Source organism: Aureococcus anophagefferens (assembly GCF_000186865.1).
Source record: "Aureococcus anophagefferens unplaced genomic scaffold AURANscaffold_24, whole genome shotgun sequence".
NCBI classification, from domain to species: domain Eukaryota; class Pelagophyceae; order Pelagomonadales; family Pelagomonadaceae; genus Aureococcus; species Aureococcus anophagefferens.
The window spans coordinates 339,617-352,797 of NW_008705584.1; the positions used below are offsets into that span (position 1 = coordinate 339,617).

The 13,181-nt window shown below is 52.2% G+C and overlaps 3 protein-coding genes across 3 annotated transcripts; 1 reads left to right on the forward strand and 2 right to left on the reverse strand.

Annotated features, from left to right (window-relative positions):
* Window positions 1-1,212: 1,212 nt before the first annotated feature.
* Window positions 1,213-3,683, forward strand: ARS3 (hypothetical protein; the record flags this gene model as incomplete). Its single annotated transcript, XM_009041831.1, has 5 exons — window positions 1,213-2,365; window positions 2,635-2,906; window positions 2,952-3,010; window positions 3,077-3,356; window positions 3,607-3,683. The coding sequence occupies 4 exons, from the start codon at window positions 1,249-1,251 to the stop codon at window positions 3,171-3,173; spliced, it is 1,545 nt and encodes a 514-aa protein (XP_009040079.1).
* Window positions 3,684-3,994: 311 nt separating this feature from the next.
* On the reverse strand, window positions 3,995-6,881 carry AURANDRAFT_72313 (hypothetical protein; the record flags this gene model as incomplete). The annotated part of the gene is made up of 4 exons (XM_009041867.1): window positions 3,995-4,641; window positions 4,797-4,872; window positions 4,967-6,383; window positions 6,451-6,881. The coding sequence occupies 4 exons, from the start codon at window positions 6,879-6,881 to the stop codon at window positions 3,995-3,997; spliced, it is 2,571 nt and encodes an 856-aa protein (XP_009040115.1).
* A 2,458-nt stretch (window positions 6,882-9,339) lies between these two features.
* Window positions 9,340-12,666, reverse strand: AURANDRAFT_66620 (hypothetical protein; the record flags this gene model as incomplete). Its single annotated transcript, XM_009041866.1, has 3 exons — window positions 9,340-12,117; window positions 12,435-12,549; window positions 12,590-12,666. 3 exons carry the CDS (start codon window positions 12,664-12,666, stop codon window positions 9,340-9,342), a joined length of 2,970 nt encoding a protein of 989 aa, XP_009040114.1.
* Window positions 12,667-13,181: the final 515 nt, after the last annotated feature.

A 13,181-nucleotide genomic window follows, 5' to 3' on the forward strand; every position in this document is an offset into this window, starting at 1 on the left:
CTTCTGAGTGTTTCTATCGTAGGCCACTCTACCAACTTCATCCTGGACATCCTCGTTCCGTCCGCCATTCCCGAGGCGCATTGGGTACAACGTGGGGTGGCCATGCTCTCCCAGCTCGACGACTGAGGCCGATATCATACCGCCACATTCATGTTTCCGGGTGCGTGCCCTATTTGGTGGATGACACAGTGATCGACCTCAAGCCTCAAAGCTAGCAACTGAGCTTACATCAGGAGGGCGGCGGTGGTGAACTACCTCTGGACATCACGCACCACTACCCCACTACCCTTGAGTCGCGACATAGGATCAACTTGCATGGTGAATCACCCGTTTCGGCCAATCAGCTGCCCAAGGGCTCTCGGGCCATCACTTCGTCACATCGAAATTTATGATCGATCATCAAAGCCACTTGTTTTACAAGCCAGAGATCAAGACTGGTCGATTGAGCCAAGCGAACTCCCTTCCGGTGCTAGACTCCAAACAGCACCAGGGCGACCCCGAGGCGGCGTAGGCCGCTCCATTGGGGCCGTAGGGGCCGGGGGGGGGGGGGCTAAAAGGAACGCAAAACCCCGGGGAACTCGGATGGCTCCTGCGGCGCGGCACGCAGTCAGGCCACGGCACGCGGCGCCTGGCCTCGTTGTCCGCGGAGTCGGGGTCGTAGCTCCCTGTCCGAGTCGACCCCTCCCAGTGGCAGGGAGTCCCCGGTCTGGTGCCACCCCAGGCTGGATCGCCAGTCTTTGGAGGCTATTACCATCTCCAAGTGTCATCAGGTCCTGGACAGACCTTACCTCTGAACGCAGGTGATCGCCCTCCAACGTTCAGCGTCGAATACTTCACATAGACCGTTTATAGGACCATAGGCTCAGTCTACTGAGCCTACTGCCCCCTGACTGGCCTTTCCCCCCGAGGTGGCTCCCCCCCTTTTTTTCTTTCCTATCCCAAAGTACTGAGATCCTCCCTCCCTGGTGCTAACGCCAGTAGGTCAGTCCACGTAACTCTCGCAGCTGCCCCTGCGAGTGGATGATGATAGATGGTCAAACTCACTAACTCGTTACCGGAAACATATTGTACGGCCGTAAATGCAATTATATGCCGTATCCATAGCTAGGCACCGCCGCCAAATTCGGCGGCGATTTGGTGTTTCCACACTTCAAGAAAAAAAAGAGAAGAAAAAAATCGGCGCCGAAGTTATTCGGCCGAGTTTTGAACAGTGTCTCCTACGTTTGGATCTCTATTGCAGCATCGTGCATGGTTGAGTATAGAAATTCGCACTTACATCCCCGGAGTCGCGTGAGATCATTAGCTTCGTTGTCGTGCGCAGGACAGTATTCAAGAGAAATGTGCGGCGTAGTCGGTGTCAAAAGAGATCATTGGCTCTGTGCCGCTTCTCTTTGTATCAGCCTTTCCCTCGGCTATGTAGCAGCATTATTTGTCGGTCGAACAACAATCAAGTCTCTTGTGGTCGAGAGCCCACCCCCGACAGAGCGCTCGCCAATTTCTGATGTGTTCCGAGTTCCAGTAGACGGTAATTTTCATGAAATTCTCGATGAGCGACCACACATTGTCTTCGTACTAGCCGACGATCTTGGGTATAACGATGTTGGTTATGGGAGCCTTGACCTTCATGCCTGTACGCCAAATCTCGATGCCATGTGGCGTGATGGTGTGGAGTTGACGAGCCTATATGCAGCGCCTACTTGTACGCCATCGCGTGCCGCCCTACTCACAGCTCGGTATCCAACTACACTGGGGATGCAGCATTGGCAGCTCGAAGCGGCAGCACCGTACGGCCTCGATTCGAGCACTGCAACGCTAGGCGAGGTCTTCCAGCGTCAGGGATATGCGACGGTGTTTGTGGGCAAGTGGCATCTTGGGCATTTCTCTGAAGCAGTCCTGCCGACGCGCCGTGGCTTTGAGAAATTTTATGGCTTTTACACGGGCGGAGAAAATTATTTCACGCGCGTTTCAGAGGGAGCGTGTGCACCTGTAGTAAACACATCTGTTCCACAAGTCTCCGAGGTTGGAGACATTGCCAAGGAGTGCTTTTGGGACGCAATCGACAACGAAGCACATGAAGATCTGCCTGCACCTGAAGAGTTACATGGCAAGAGTCACTCAACCTATGCTTTCGCCATGCGTGCCTCTGACCTGGTTGCCCGCCATGGAAGTTTTTCAGGAGGTGGCCTCGCCCAACCTATCCTCCTTGTCCTTGCTCTGCCCAACCCCCACGTCCCGCTTCTCGCACCAGCAGCTGTATTCAGAACACATGACGCTATACTTCGCCAGATCACCAATAATCAACGGCGCACGTTTGCTGCCCTAACTATCCTGTGGGACGAAGCTCTCGGGAATGTGTCAGCCGCCTGTAACACACATCTGCCTGCACGTCCAATACTCTGGGTGATACTTCGGATAATGTGCTTGCGGTGAATGGAGGTGGGAGCAACTGGCCTTTGCGGGGTGGTAAAAAATATCCTATATGAAGGTGGTGTCAAGTTCGTGGTCTTGTATACTCAGCATCAAATATACTCATCCCGAGGGCACGACGCGGAGCATCGTACGATGGTCTCATGCATCTCGTTGACCTGCTTCCAACGCTATTACTTGGAGTGCTTGCTGCGAGTGATGATGCAGGTCACGGTCTCGTCGACATCGACGGTATTGATCATTGGACTTGCCTTCGTGATGGTCTTGGAAACGAGCCACGTGATGAAGTCCTTCTCAACATCGACTACCTGGACGCTGATCTTGAGTATCTTGGCTATCTCAGAGCTGCGATTATATCCTGCACAGGAACACATTCAAGTGGAGACTCGTTGGTAATCAATTCGGACGCCTCCTCGCTGCCTGATTTGCCTTTGACTGGAACTACGACATGTTTTAAGGGCCTTTATAATGTCGAGGAGGTAGTTGCCATATATATCCCGAGCTCCTACTGAATGGAATATCAGGTATTCTGGTACGCAACGCCGCAAGATCCATACACGACTATACTGCTGAAACCCAATCAGTTCGCTGCTATTATCGGCGTCCGACCGTGCTCCCCCCCCCTCGAATTGAATATCGAATTGTGAAGGTATCCGCCCTTTACAATCTCACTGCCGACCCCACTGAACGTGACGACGTTTCGGATGAACATCCTGATGTTTTCCAGGCACTCCACAGGCGTGTGATAACAAAGTACTGGGCTGGGATGGCTCGTGCCAGAGTTGTGGCGATAGATGATGCTGCCTTCACTGCATGGCGGAAAAATGGCAATTACGTTGGTCCCTGGACCAAGTCGAGCAAGCTGAGCTTCTGTAGTACCATGACCAGGTCTAGGCAGCTATATGAGGCAGAAATTGGCCTCGGAAACTGTTCCCTTCCACCATAAGGCCGGGAGTTAAGGCGGCAGTTGGGGGCTGTAAATTGACTTGGTAAGTTTCGAGCGCGGGTAGTTTCGGAGCTGCCCCTCAACTGCCAGGGTGCTTGCCCAAGGAGCCGCGCGCCCGGGCGGGCAGCGCGGTCCTTTTACGCGCGCGGACAACGCGCCCGCGGAAGGGGCCCAGCCCACGAGGATACCAGCCGTTACCAAATGCAATTTTCCCTATATCTATTATATTCCAGGTAATATTTCTCTTGACCTCCTCAGGCTCCCTCCCTTTGACCTGGGACTTATAGTCCCGCCTTCTTTAGCCCAGTGAGGGCGCCCCCGGGCGCCAAGCTAGATAGGTAGCCTAACTACATAAACCCCCAAGGGCCTGCCAAGGGCACGGGAAGGGATCCTGGGGTGGCCCTGTACCAGCGAGTGGCATCTTTCGCCGGCGGGATATGCTAAACGCCGCATCAACTTAGGCTTCAAATTCAAAATAAACATTCTCTCTATCTCTCTACTTACGCCCGTTCTAGGCCCCGGCTTGGACAGCAGCGAATCCCGGCCCTGAGCGCTGGCGGTCAGGACAGAAACAAATCCGGGCATAGATCGAAGCTGCATGTAATTCTGCTATCTGTTACATCAATCGTGCTGGTACGCAAAGGAACAGCCGTCGAGAGAAAAATCAACGCCATTGAAAGTCACCTCGACAACCACCCTTAATTGATCTTGCACAGTATCATCGACACCCCCATCGAGTTCATTTCCTCGCTGCCCCTGTGGTGATGCATGATGCTCGTGATGTTCGCCGGCCTCTGTCGATAGCTTGGGTGTGGTGAACTTGACTACACCACTACTACACACAGCGTCAACATGGGTGTATTCCGTTTCACCCGATTCGACTCCAGTGTATGCCAGCTGCACCTTCAGAGAATCTGAATTAAAAAAATGCGCGCCGTAGACGCTAACTTCCATCCCTGGTTTCACAACAGGAGCATCTTCCCCAGTGTCCCCACTCACGTTGAGATAATGGACCCTTGGTGTTGCATAGTAAGTGAAATTTGTTTTGCACATTTGACTGAAATTTTCGCCGTCTAACGCAAGGTACAGGCCCATTTCAGCGTGTCTAATGGCAGGAGCATCTTGCACCAGGCTTGAATGGGAGACATTTGCATCAAGCTCTTGTCTATCTGACTCAATTGCCATGTTGCTATTTTCTGTGGTCGTGTCGAGCACGATACTATTCATGCAAGAATGTTGAGATATTGAATTTGATTCTAAATCAAAACCTGGGGTGAGGAATGTTACCCCTAGTTCGTATTTGTCTCCTTCGTCATTGGAAAGCAGCTCTCGATTTATATGGGTAATGACTGGCCCAAGGTGAGCGAAATTGCCCTTCGGCTCTAATTTCACTATAGCAGACTCATAATTTGGCCAGGCGGACAATTCATTGGGTGCGAACCACGACGGAAGCCGGAAGAGTAAGCGCGATCCTCCTGCCGATGGGCCGGATGTAGGGCCTATGGTTTGTGTTTCTTCCGGATGAAGACTCCCGTATAGTAAGAAAGGTAAGGTGCAATCAAGAAAGTCTGTACCATTCAGAGATAACTGCACTTTGCAGAACCACGCTTTTTTTTCGAGTAAATTTGGTCCTGGGTTTACGTCTTCATCCGTAACATCACCGTCGCTCTCGCTGGACAATTTAGGTCCGTTTTTTATTGCAACAAGTTCCATGAGAGAGGGTGGAATGAACGTGATGGCATCCCGACTTAAGTAGTTTGCATCGCAGCGGCAAATTATCTCTTCTCTATCAAGTTCGACTCGTAGCCTCACTAGCATTTTGCTTGAATCGAAAAAGGATTGGCCCTGTATTTTTACGACACGGGAAAGCAAGTTTTTGGCGCTATCTTCGGGAGACACTACCGACTGGCGACAATCAGGGACTAAGCCGGTCAAAGCTGCATCGTGGATGACGAAAACAACTTTATGCAAATTTATGAAATCATGGCCATTTAGAGCCACAGACACGCGTGTTTCAACAGGAAACTCGCCAGCATCAACTCGAGGACTCATGCAGGTGATGGTGCCATCGCCGTTCATTCGCGGCTGCGGTTCTATGTCTATATGATGCACACTGAGGCTGGCGTGGGGAGAAAACGAGGCAGGTGCCATCCACTCTCGTCCAGAGTTACCCCGTTCTTTGAATCGCACTTTGATTAAGCCAGATTCAAAAAGGTGCGTTCCCGAGACTGCTAAATTAGTAGTGGAAACGCAGTTACAGCAGACTGGTTCGATTGTATCAAGCACAGGTTCCTGATAGAGAGTCACTCGCACTCGATTGCGAGTAAAATCCTTGCCGTTCATCGCCACCTCGACAAACGCATCGCAGGGAACAGAAAAGCGGGGAAGTTTGCACAAGACACCAGGCTTATCATCGCTACTAGCAAATTCGGCTCCCGGTGGAATATATTTTCCTACAGAGGACCGTGGCAGATTCGAGTGCATGTCCGCACCAAAGCACCCATCGTTTCTCACAGGAATAAATTTCACAACACAGTCGCTCGAATCCCAAAATCCCCCCCCGCGCAGAATCAATTTTGCGCCGCCCGATATGGGTAGCAGCGGTGGTTCCACGAGACTGACAGAAGACGGTACAAAAGCAAACCCGCCGTCCTCTGTGAGTGCAATGCTCGAAATGACTCTACCACGCATTCCTTGTACTGCTCGTGGATATTCCACGGGCGCAATCTCCATAGATTCGTTCTCCTCAGCTTGTACCGGGCCGTGACCCAGCCTAGCTGACTCTCCGGACCCCCAACAGAAGAGCATACCATCCTCATCGCGAAGTGCAGCAGATGAATTTGCGGCTGTCTCGATCAATTTCACGCGGCCTGGAAAAAGTGATACTGGTACAGGTTTGAGTAACATGTCAGAGTTGCATTTGTTCGACCCGCGCTCGTCTTGGAAATCAAAATTTTGCACACTACATTTAAGCCCGAGGCCGAGCTGTCCAAAGCGGTTGAAACCCCACCTACGATTAGTGTTTGTAATCTTTAGAAGGATCAAGATTATATATATACGACGGGATTTACGCATACAACGCTCCAGCGGTATCAGTGGCGAGTACATGTGCCCAGCCACACGATATGTTGCAGCAGGAGCTCGCGTCATTAGGCCAGCAAACACGCGTTGGGGTGCGTTGTGATGCCGTACATTTACCGATCCCTAATTCCCCACATCGTCCTTCACCCCATGCCCATGGTACACCTGCAGCTGTCACGACGATGGTGAAATTCTGACCGCAGGCGACTAGCATTGCTGGATCTCGCGTGCTTAATTGGGATGCAAGGGAGACTACGAGCTTTGGCAACAGGTGTATGCCCAGGCCTTGAGTCTCTAGATCATCAACCTGCGGAGTAATTTTGTACAACATTCGACGATGCACGGATTTAACCAACCGTTGATGTGTCGTTGTTGAGAGGTGCATGCCCTGTTTGGCCTTCAAATCCGCGGCCCCAAGTGTAAACATCGCCAACGGCTGTAACAACGGCCGAATGACGTGACCCACAGCCAAGCGATACAACTTTACGCCCTTGAAGAGAGTTCACTGGCACCCAGTCATACAATGCTCTTTTGACACGATGGGTTGCGCCAAGCCCAAGTTGTCCACTATCGCCTAGGAATATTGCATCGTGTTTCTGACTTATGCAAGCTATAAATATGAGACTAGCAGAGGCGATTACATGATCCGCGAGCCCACACCAGACCTTGTGAATCAAGTGCTAATGTGTGCGCTTTGCCAAAAGCGACCTCGCATATGTCACTGAGCTCGAATCTGCCCGGATCAACTCCATTCAACGGTAGCAAGCGACCCTAGTGAAAGCAATGAATAGACGATATTACTGGAGGAGAATACCTCACTAAGGAGGCAAGCGCTGCGGTGATTGCCACGCAAATCACTGATTTTGTAGTTTTTGAAACTGCATAATTGCTTAATACTACCGTTTGTGAAGCGCCCCCAAGCAAAAAGTTCGCCGATCTGATTCGAATGTTCTTGATGAAACAAACTTTAATGAACGCGCCTCTCCCATTCACCGATACGCTATTCGAGCTTCTAACGCTTCGCGACGCAAGTCGGACAGGATACAGGAAGCATTTACCTACATGTAGCCTGAGTATCCGTGAAGATTATTATTATTGGGGATTTAGCGTCGGAGAAGACTGTATATAGAGAGATAGAGTGGTCCCTACCCTTATCTTAGTGATCTGCACCTTGATCATGCAGCGCACTTTACCCCACTGTGCGCCTATCGCTTATCCTGCTAGTATCTAGGAAGTTGGACGACGCCGGTCCGCGGTGGACGCGGCGAAGATCCAGATGCATTTTCTGTCGGTAGGTGGGAGTAGCGGAGTGAGCCTTCGGGCTGACTTCGTGTTGGGTGGAGCCCATGTTGAAGGCAACACCCAGCTCCTAATCCAACTATATCATTCTATATCTTGTATCATTCCTCAATATGTGCAGGTGATATAGCCGCCAGGATATATCAGCCAGGATATTCAGGATACAGAGGAGAGAGACAGAAGATATAACTCGTACTCGAGTACGAGTATCGTCTGTCGCTGACATCCTCTACTATTATTGTGCGCCTGAGCGCACCCCAGGAAAATCTTCTCCTATCCAGCCGGCCCCATTCTTTTCCTGGGGGTTCTAGACTAGGCTAGTCCCCGAGCTGGGTGGAGCCCATGTTGAAGGCAACACCCAGCTCCTAATCCAACTATATCATTCTATATCTTGTATCATTCCTTAATATTCCGCAATTTAACCTGCGCGGCATGTCAAATCTGTGCTGTTTTATGCACGACGAGGAACCTGTGCCAAAAACTAGCGACCCACCATGTTGGCCACCGCTGGCACCTCCCACTCGCACCAAACATGACGGGCTCAATCTCATTTGCGGCTACTTGAAACGCCAATCTAAGGGCGGTGAAAATGTAAAATGGGCCTTGAGGTGGATGGCGGTAGAGCCCCCGGAGGATGATCGCCCCGAATATATGGTACGATAAATAACTTATTTGACACTCACCATGCAGTTACGCAGCTTTCAGTATATAAGACTGATCAAATGAAGAAAAGGTTGAATGCTGTCAGCCTGCGCAGGATTACTGACGTGACTCTGTCGGAAACTCCGTGTGTCTTCACTGTCAGCGTAGGCGAGAACAGCTACACGCTGCTTGCTCGCGATCGTTGCGACGCTGAGCACTGGGTGGTGACGTTAAATGAGACTCGGCAGTGCATCAGAGACGGTCAAAGTCGGGGTTGCACGTTGAGTTAGCGCAAAAATACACCACTCTAAGGATTACTAAGGCGCTTAGACGACAAATGCCTACATCGAAGATTCCACGGCCTACATCGAAGATTCCACGGCCACGACCTGCGGCTGGATTGGCGTCGCGGTCTAGGCATGGATTTAAGCAGCGTGTGTGAGTAAACTTTGGCATGCTGCGGCGGGACAATCGACTAAGAAAGCTAACCGAGCTTAGCGTAGAGTTTGCATTGTGGTTTATTAAGCCTGTGCCCCTTGCGGTGTCTTTAGATAGCCCACAGCGGGCGACGTGGGATGTACTTCATATTCAGATTCGCTGGTACTAGTGGCGACATCCCCCTTGCGAATTCAGGCTACAGCGGAAATACTCCTAGCTGGATCTCTACTATACTAACATTATTTATGTCTCGCCGGGTGCTTCTGCTACTACGCTTATCTTGCTACAGTACTATGCCAGCGGCCGGAGGCTTTACTCAGGCGCCGGGGCGCCGGGCGGGGCCCGAACTAGGACGCGTCGAATTTCCCGCGTTCACCTGGATCTGGCCTAGCAGCTTCATGCTGCAAGACAAACAATCTGGAAGAGGTGGTCTCACTTTCCTGATCTCCGCTGCTTTGCTGGCGCTGGACTCAGCGGTGCGCAGAAACTGTTCGGCTATCTTTGTGTCACGCGGGCTCATGGGTGGTGCGCTTGTTCAGGAGTTCCCTGTGGCCCAAGCCGAGGACACAGCCATCCACGCTTGGGAGTCCGACGTGTACGTGGAGGTTGTCGTGATTAGCAGTGAGCTTGAGCACCTGCCCCCTGTGAACACCAAGCTGGATGGGGAGGTATCGGAGGGTCTGGTCCCAAGCAACGAGGTTTGGATTGTTTGGAGATGTAGAGAACTTTGGCGCCCCCGCATAGAGATCAAGATCAAAAAACAAACACACACAGGTGAGGGTGCCAGTTTGCATGACAGTTATTTCGCGGGCCACCTCCGCGGCAGTAATGTTCTCCTCGAAAGAGGCGGAGTAGAAGTCGAAGTCAAACAGCTTAACGGGCGTGGACAATTTTTTGTGAGCGTGGCGTTGTAGCATTATTGACTTCGCGGGAGCTGCTGTTCCGGCAGAAGCGTCGGTATAGAAGACCTCTAGATCGGTTCGATCGAAGCCATATAATGGAGTGGGAGGGACCTTGTATTCGATTAGAATCGCGTAAAGAGCTGCGGCGCGGGGAATGATAACACCACCGGGCTTTAGGAGGCGCGTACGTGCATCTTGGGTTGTGGGTACCACACCCTCACCAAGAAGCCCGTTGTCGAGAATTTCTGAGACAAGAATGTCAACCTTCCTCAGGAGGAATGCCTGCCGTTGGAATGGAGCGTCGCGGCGGGTTTCAGCAAGAGAACGGCGAGTCGTGGTGGTGTTTGAGACAGATATGTCATTGGACTTGCGTGCAAGGACACGAACTACATCTCCAAAGCCATTTGCGGCTATTATTGTCGCCGATGCCTCTGCGAGTGCAGGGACCATCTCCACGCTCGTGACGCTCGTTGCGCCAGCTCGTGCTGCCATCATTGCAAGTAGACCGCTGCCGGCACCGATGTCAAGAACATCACAGGTGCTCTGGGTTTCAAGAATTCGATTGATGGCCAATTTCAGAGCGCAGTTGTAGCATGCGTTCCGTTGCTCATCTGCAATCATAGGCCAGTGGTATGGAAGTAGCGGTCTTGTCGCAAAGGTCAAATTCCCAATCAGATTGAGCGCAAGGGTCGGCTTCCGGAGCATGCTGCAACCGAGCTCGCCGGTTGGAGGCACAATAGCCGCCTCAAGGTCTATCAGCACCTTCGAATGATCAAGGACAAGTATAAGTTCGAGGATGTCTCCGGCTTCCACAAGTCGCGGGGTCCTGAGATATCGCACCGTCTGCTTGAGAGCACGGTCAACCTGTTCACAGTTCTGTAACCACGGCCGTAGAACACCATCCCTACAAAATGGTTTCAGATTTCGAGACACGTCTACGGGTCCGAAGCCTGTTGATACACTCTCAGAGAAGACAATTCTATGCCAACCAACAACGGCTGTCAGCGAACCAGCACGATGCGCCGTGCGCCTTGACACGATTCGATTCGCAGGTGGTGCCTTTGACGAGTCTCCCAGGAGCGCAACCCCAGAAACTTCACTAACAAAAATGGAGGTTGATGCACTAAGGAGAGCATGGTGAGCATCTGCCCCGAGCTCATCGATGAGATCATAAGTAGCCCGATGCGCATCGCGAAAACGATCGAAAAGCTGAAGGTCCAGCCCATTGAACGCCTTTGAACTTTTCGTGCTTAACTCAGCCGCGGCGACTTTGTAGATGACGCGTCGTGGTAGAAATACGCCACTCTTGGGTCGGAGCCATTGGTGCTCATACGCGGCCATAGCAAGCTCGGTGAGCCCCCCGTCTGCCTTGTTAGCATCGAAAAATTCGGTCACAACAACATCAAAGCCCGCTCCACGCTTCGACTTGAGGCTAAGAGACGTATACGGGGCACCTCCTGCCGCTGTGGCGATTTCAACCCGGTCTTCCATATTATTTGCTGCAATTATTCGCTTCGCCACCTCTGCGTGACGCCGCACACGCTCAATCCATACAACCTTTGCTCCCGCCACCGCTGCTACAAGTGCCGCAACACCTGCGTGCAGACCGAGGACGAGCACCCGAGGCTCTTCGCATTTGGTAGTTCCGTTCGAAAAGAGATCAAGTTTGAATCCATTCTGCTTCAATTTCCCCTCTACGCGCTGTAGACGCTGCGTATATGCTCGCATAGCCAATCGCACGGCTTCCGTGATGCCCGTTTCGAATGAACGCACCCAGCTTACGTCGCGTGCTCGAGGCTCCGTGAAGTCGAACCAAAGGCGTGCACTCAACGAATGCACTACAGGAAATAGTCTGGTTTCCAACCGCTCTTCGGCTGTCGATCCGCCAAGGGCCAACGCAGACTCAAATCGTTCCCAGCCCTCAAAGTCGGCTTCCTGAGTATCGTCTGTGTCGCCGGATCCACGACGCCGTCCACTCGGCAATGTTCCTCGCATGCCCAACTCTCGCTGTTGTTCCGTCGCGTCTCGTGTTGGCGCGTAAAGCCGAGCCAGCTGTTCATCCACTGTAAGCTTTTTAGCAAGCTTGCGAGAGTTGTGGTATGATGGTTTCGGTTGTGTCAGTGTCCATATTTCAATCTCCAGAAATCCATCACGTATATTGCGCGCGAAGGATGGTGCCGATTCCACCACCGATGCCACACTCGCGCATCCATCCACGCAGGATCCATCCGCCCACTCCAGAGTTGCGTCGGCGAGCAGCGCCCCGCCCAGAGCCTTCTCCGCCAATACTCTGAGCGCTCGCGACTCCCAATTGCGTAGAACTCTACATTTAATGCAGCGCTCTTCCATTCGGAGAAGTAACGTCACCGACCCCATAAGGTCCTAAATTAATAATAATAAACAAGCGTAGTATGGAATGGTATGATGGAAATCGTTGATCATGAATATGCCAAAGTCTAAGTTCATGACATCATGCTTTCTCGAAGTCGTCCATATTGTTTCCAGCGTACATATGAGGATGTTGATTCCACCATGCATATCCGTGTGTATTGGTTCCATCTCGCTTTCTGGGTAATATTAAGCATTGGTTCCATCATACATATTCGCCAATATTGTTTCCAGCATGCATATGGAGGTATTGATTCCATCATGCATATTCGCGGGTATTGGTTCCAGCAAGGCGCATTGTTCCAGCATACATATGAAGATGTTGATTCCACCATGCCGTATCTTTTCTCCTTTTTTCTTATCTCACATCTAGCGAGGGCTGCCTTGGTGTTATCCAGGCTGAGAGTCCGCGCTAGTGCCCCTAGACTACCCGGGGAGATCAGAGGTAATATCTACTTAGTTCTACAGTTGAAGGGCCTTACGATCCTTTGACAGGAAGCCGTACTTCAGGTTTGACGCGCGCGCGGCGTTCGACGTGTCCATGGTCACGGGATAGTGCGTCTGAAAGCCGGGAACGCCCTCTCTTCGGAACTGTGCGCCGTGACCATGGACACCCTCGCGTTCGTTTTCTATGCGGGCGCAAAGTCGCTACTTTTCGGGTGCTCTCCCAGCACGCCTTCGAGGTGCTCGCAGCGCACTGCGCCCTCCTTTCGGCCGCCGGAGACGTTCGACGAACGCTATTATGATGTGCGAATGCGCGCTGATGCGCGCAGAGGTCTGGTTCGAGGCTGGAGAGCGCATACGGACCCGTCGGGCGCTCACGCCGTAAACGAGAGCGTTTTTTGCGAGCGCGCACCGCGACATAGTTCTGGCCCCGGACGATGGGCGGGATGTCCCCGAGCATGTACCCTACACGTGACGGGCCGCCGAAGGCGTCAGAGCGGTGCAGCGATGCGATCTGGACGCAACAGAGCTGGTTTCAGCCCGGAAGTGGTGCGTTTTGGTGCTGCAAGGACTCATTCGCGTCGCCCGATCACCGTCGCTGCACTTCGCTGGAC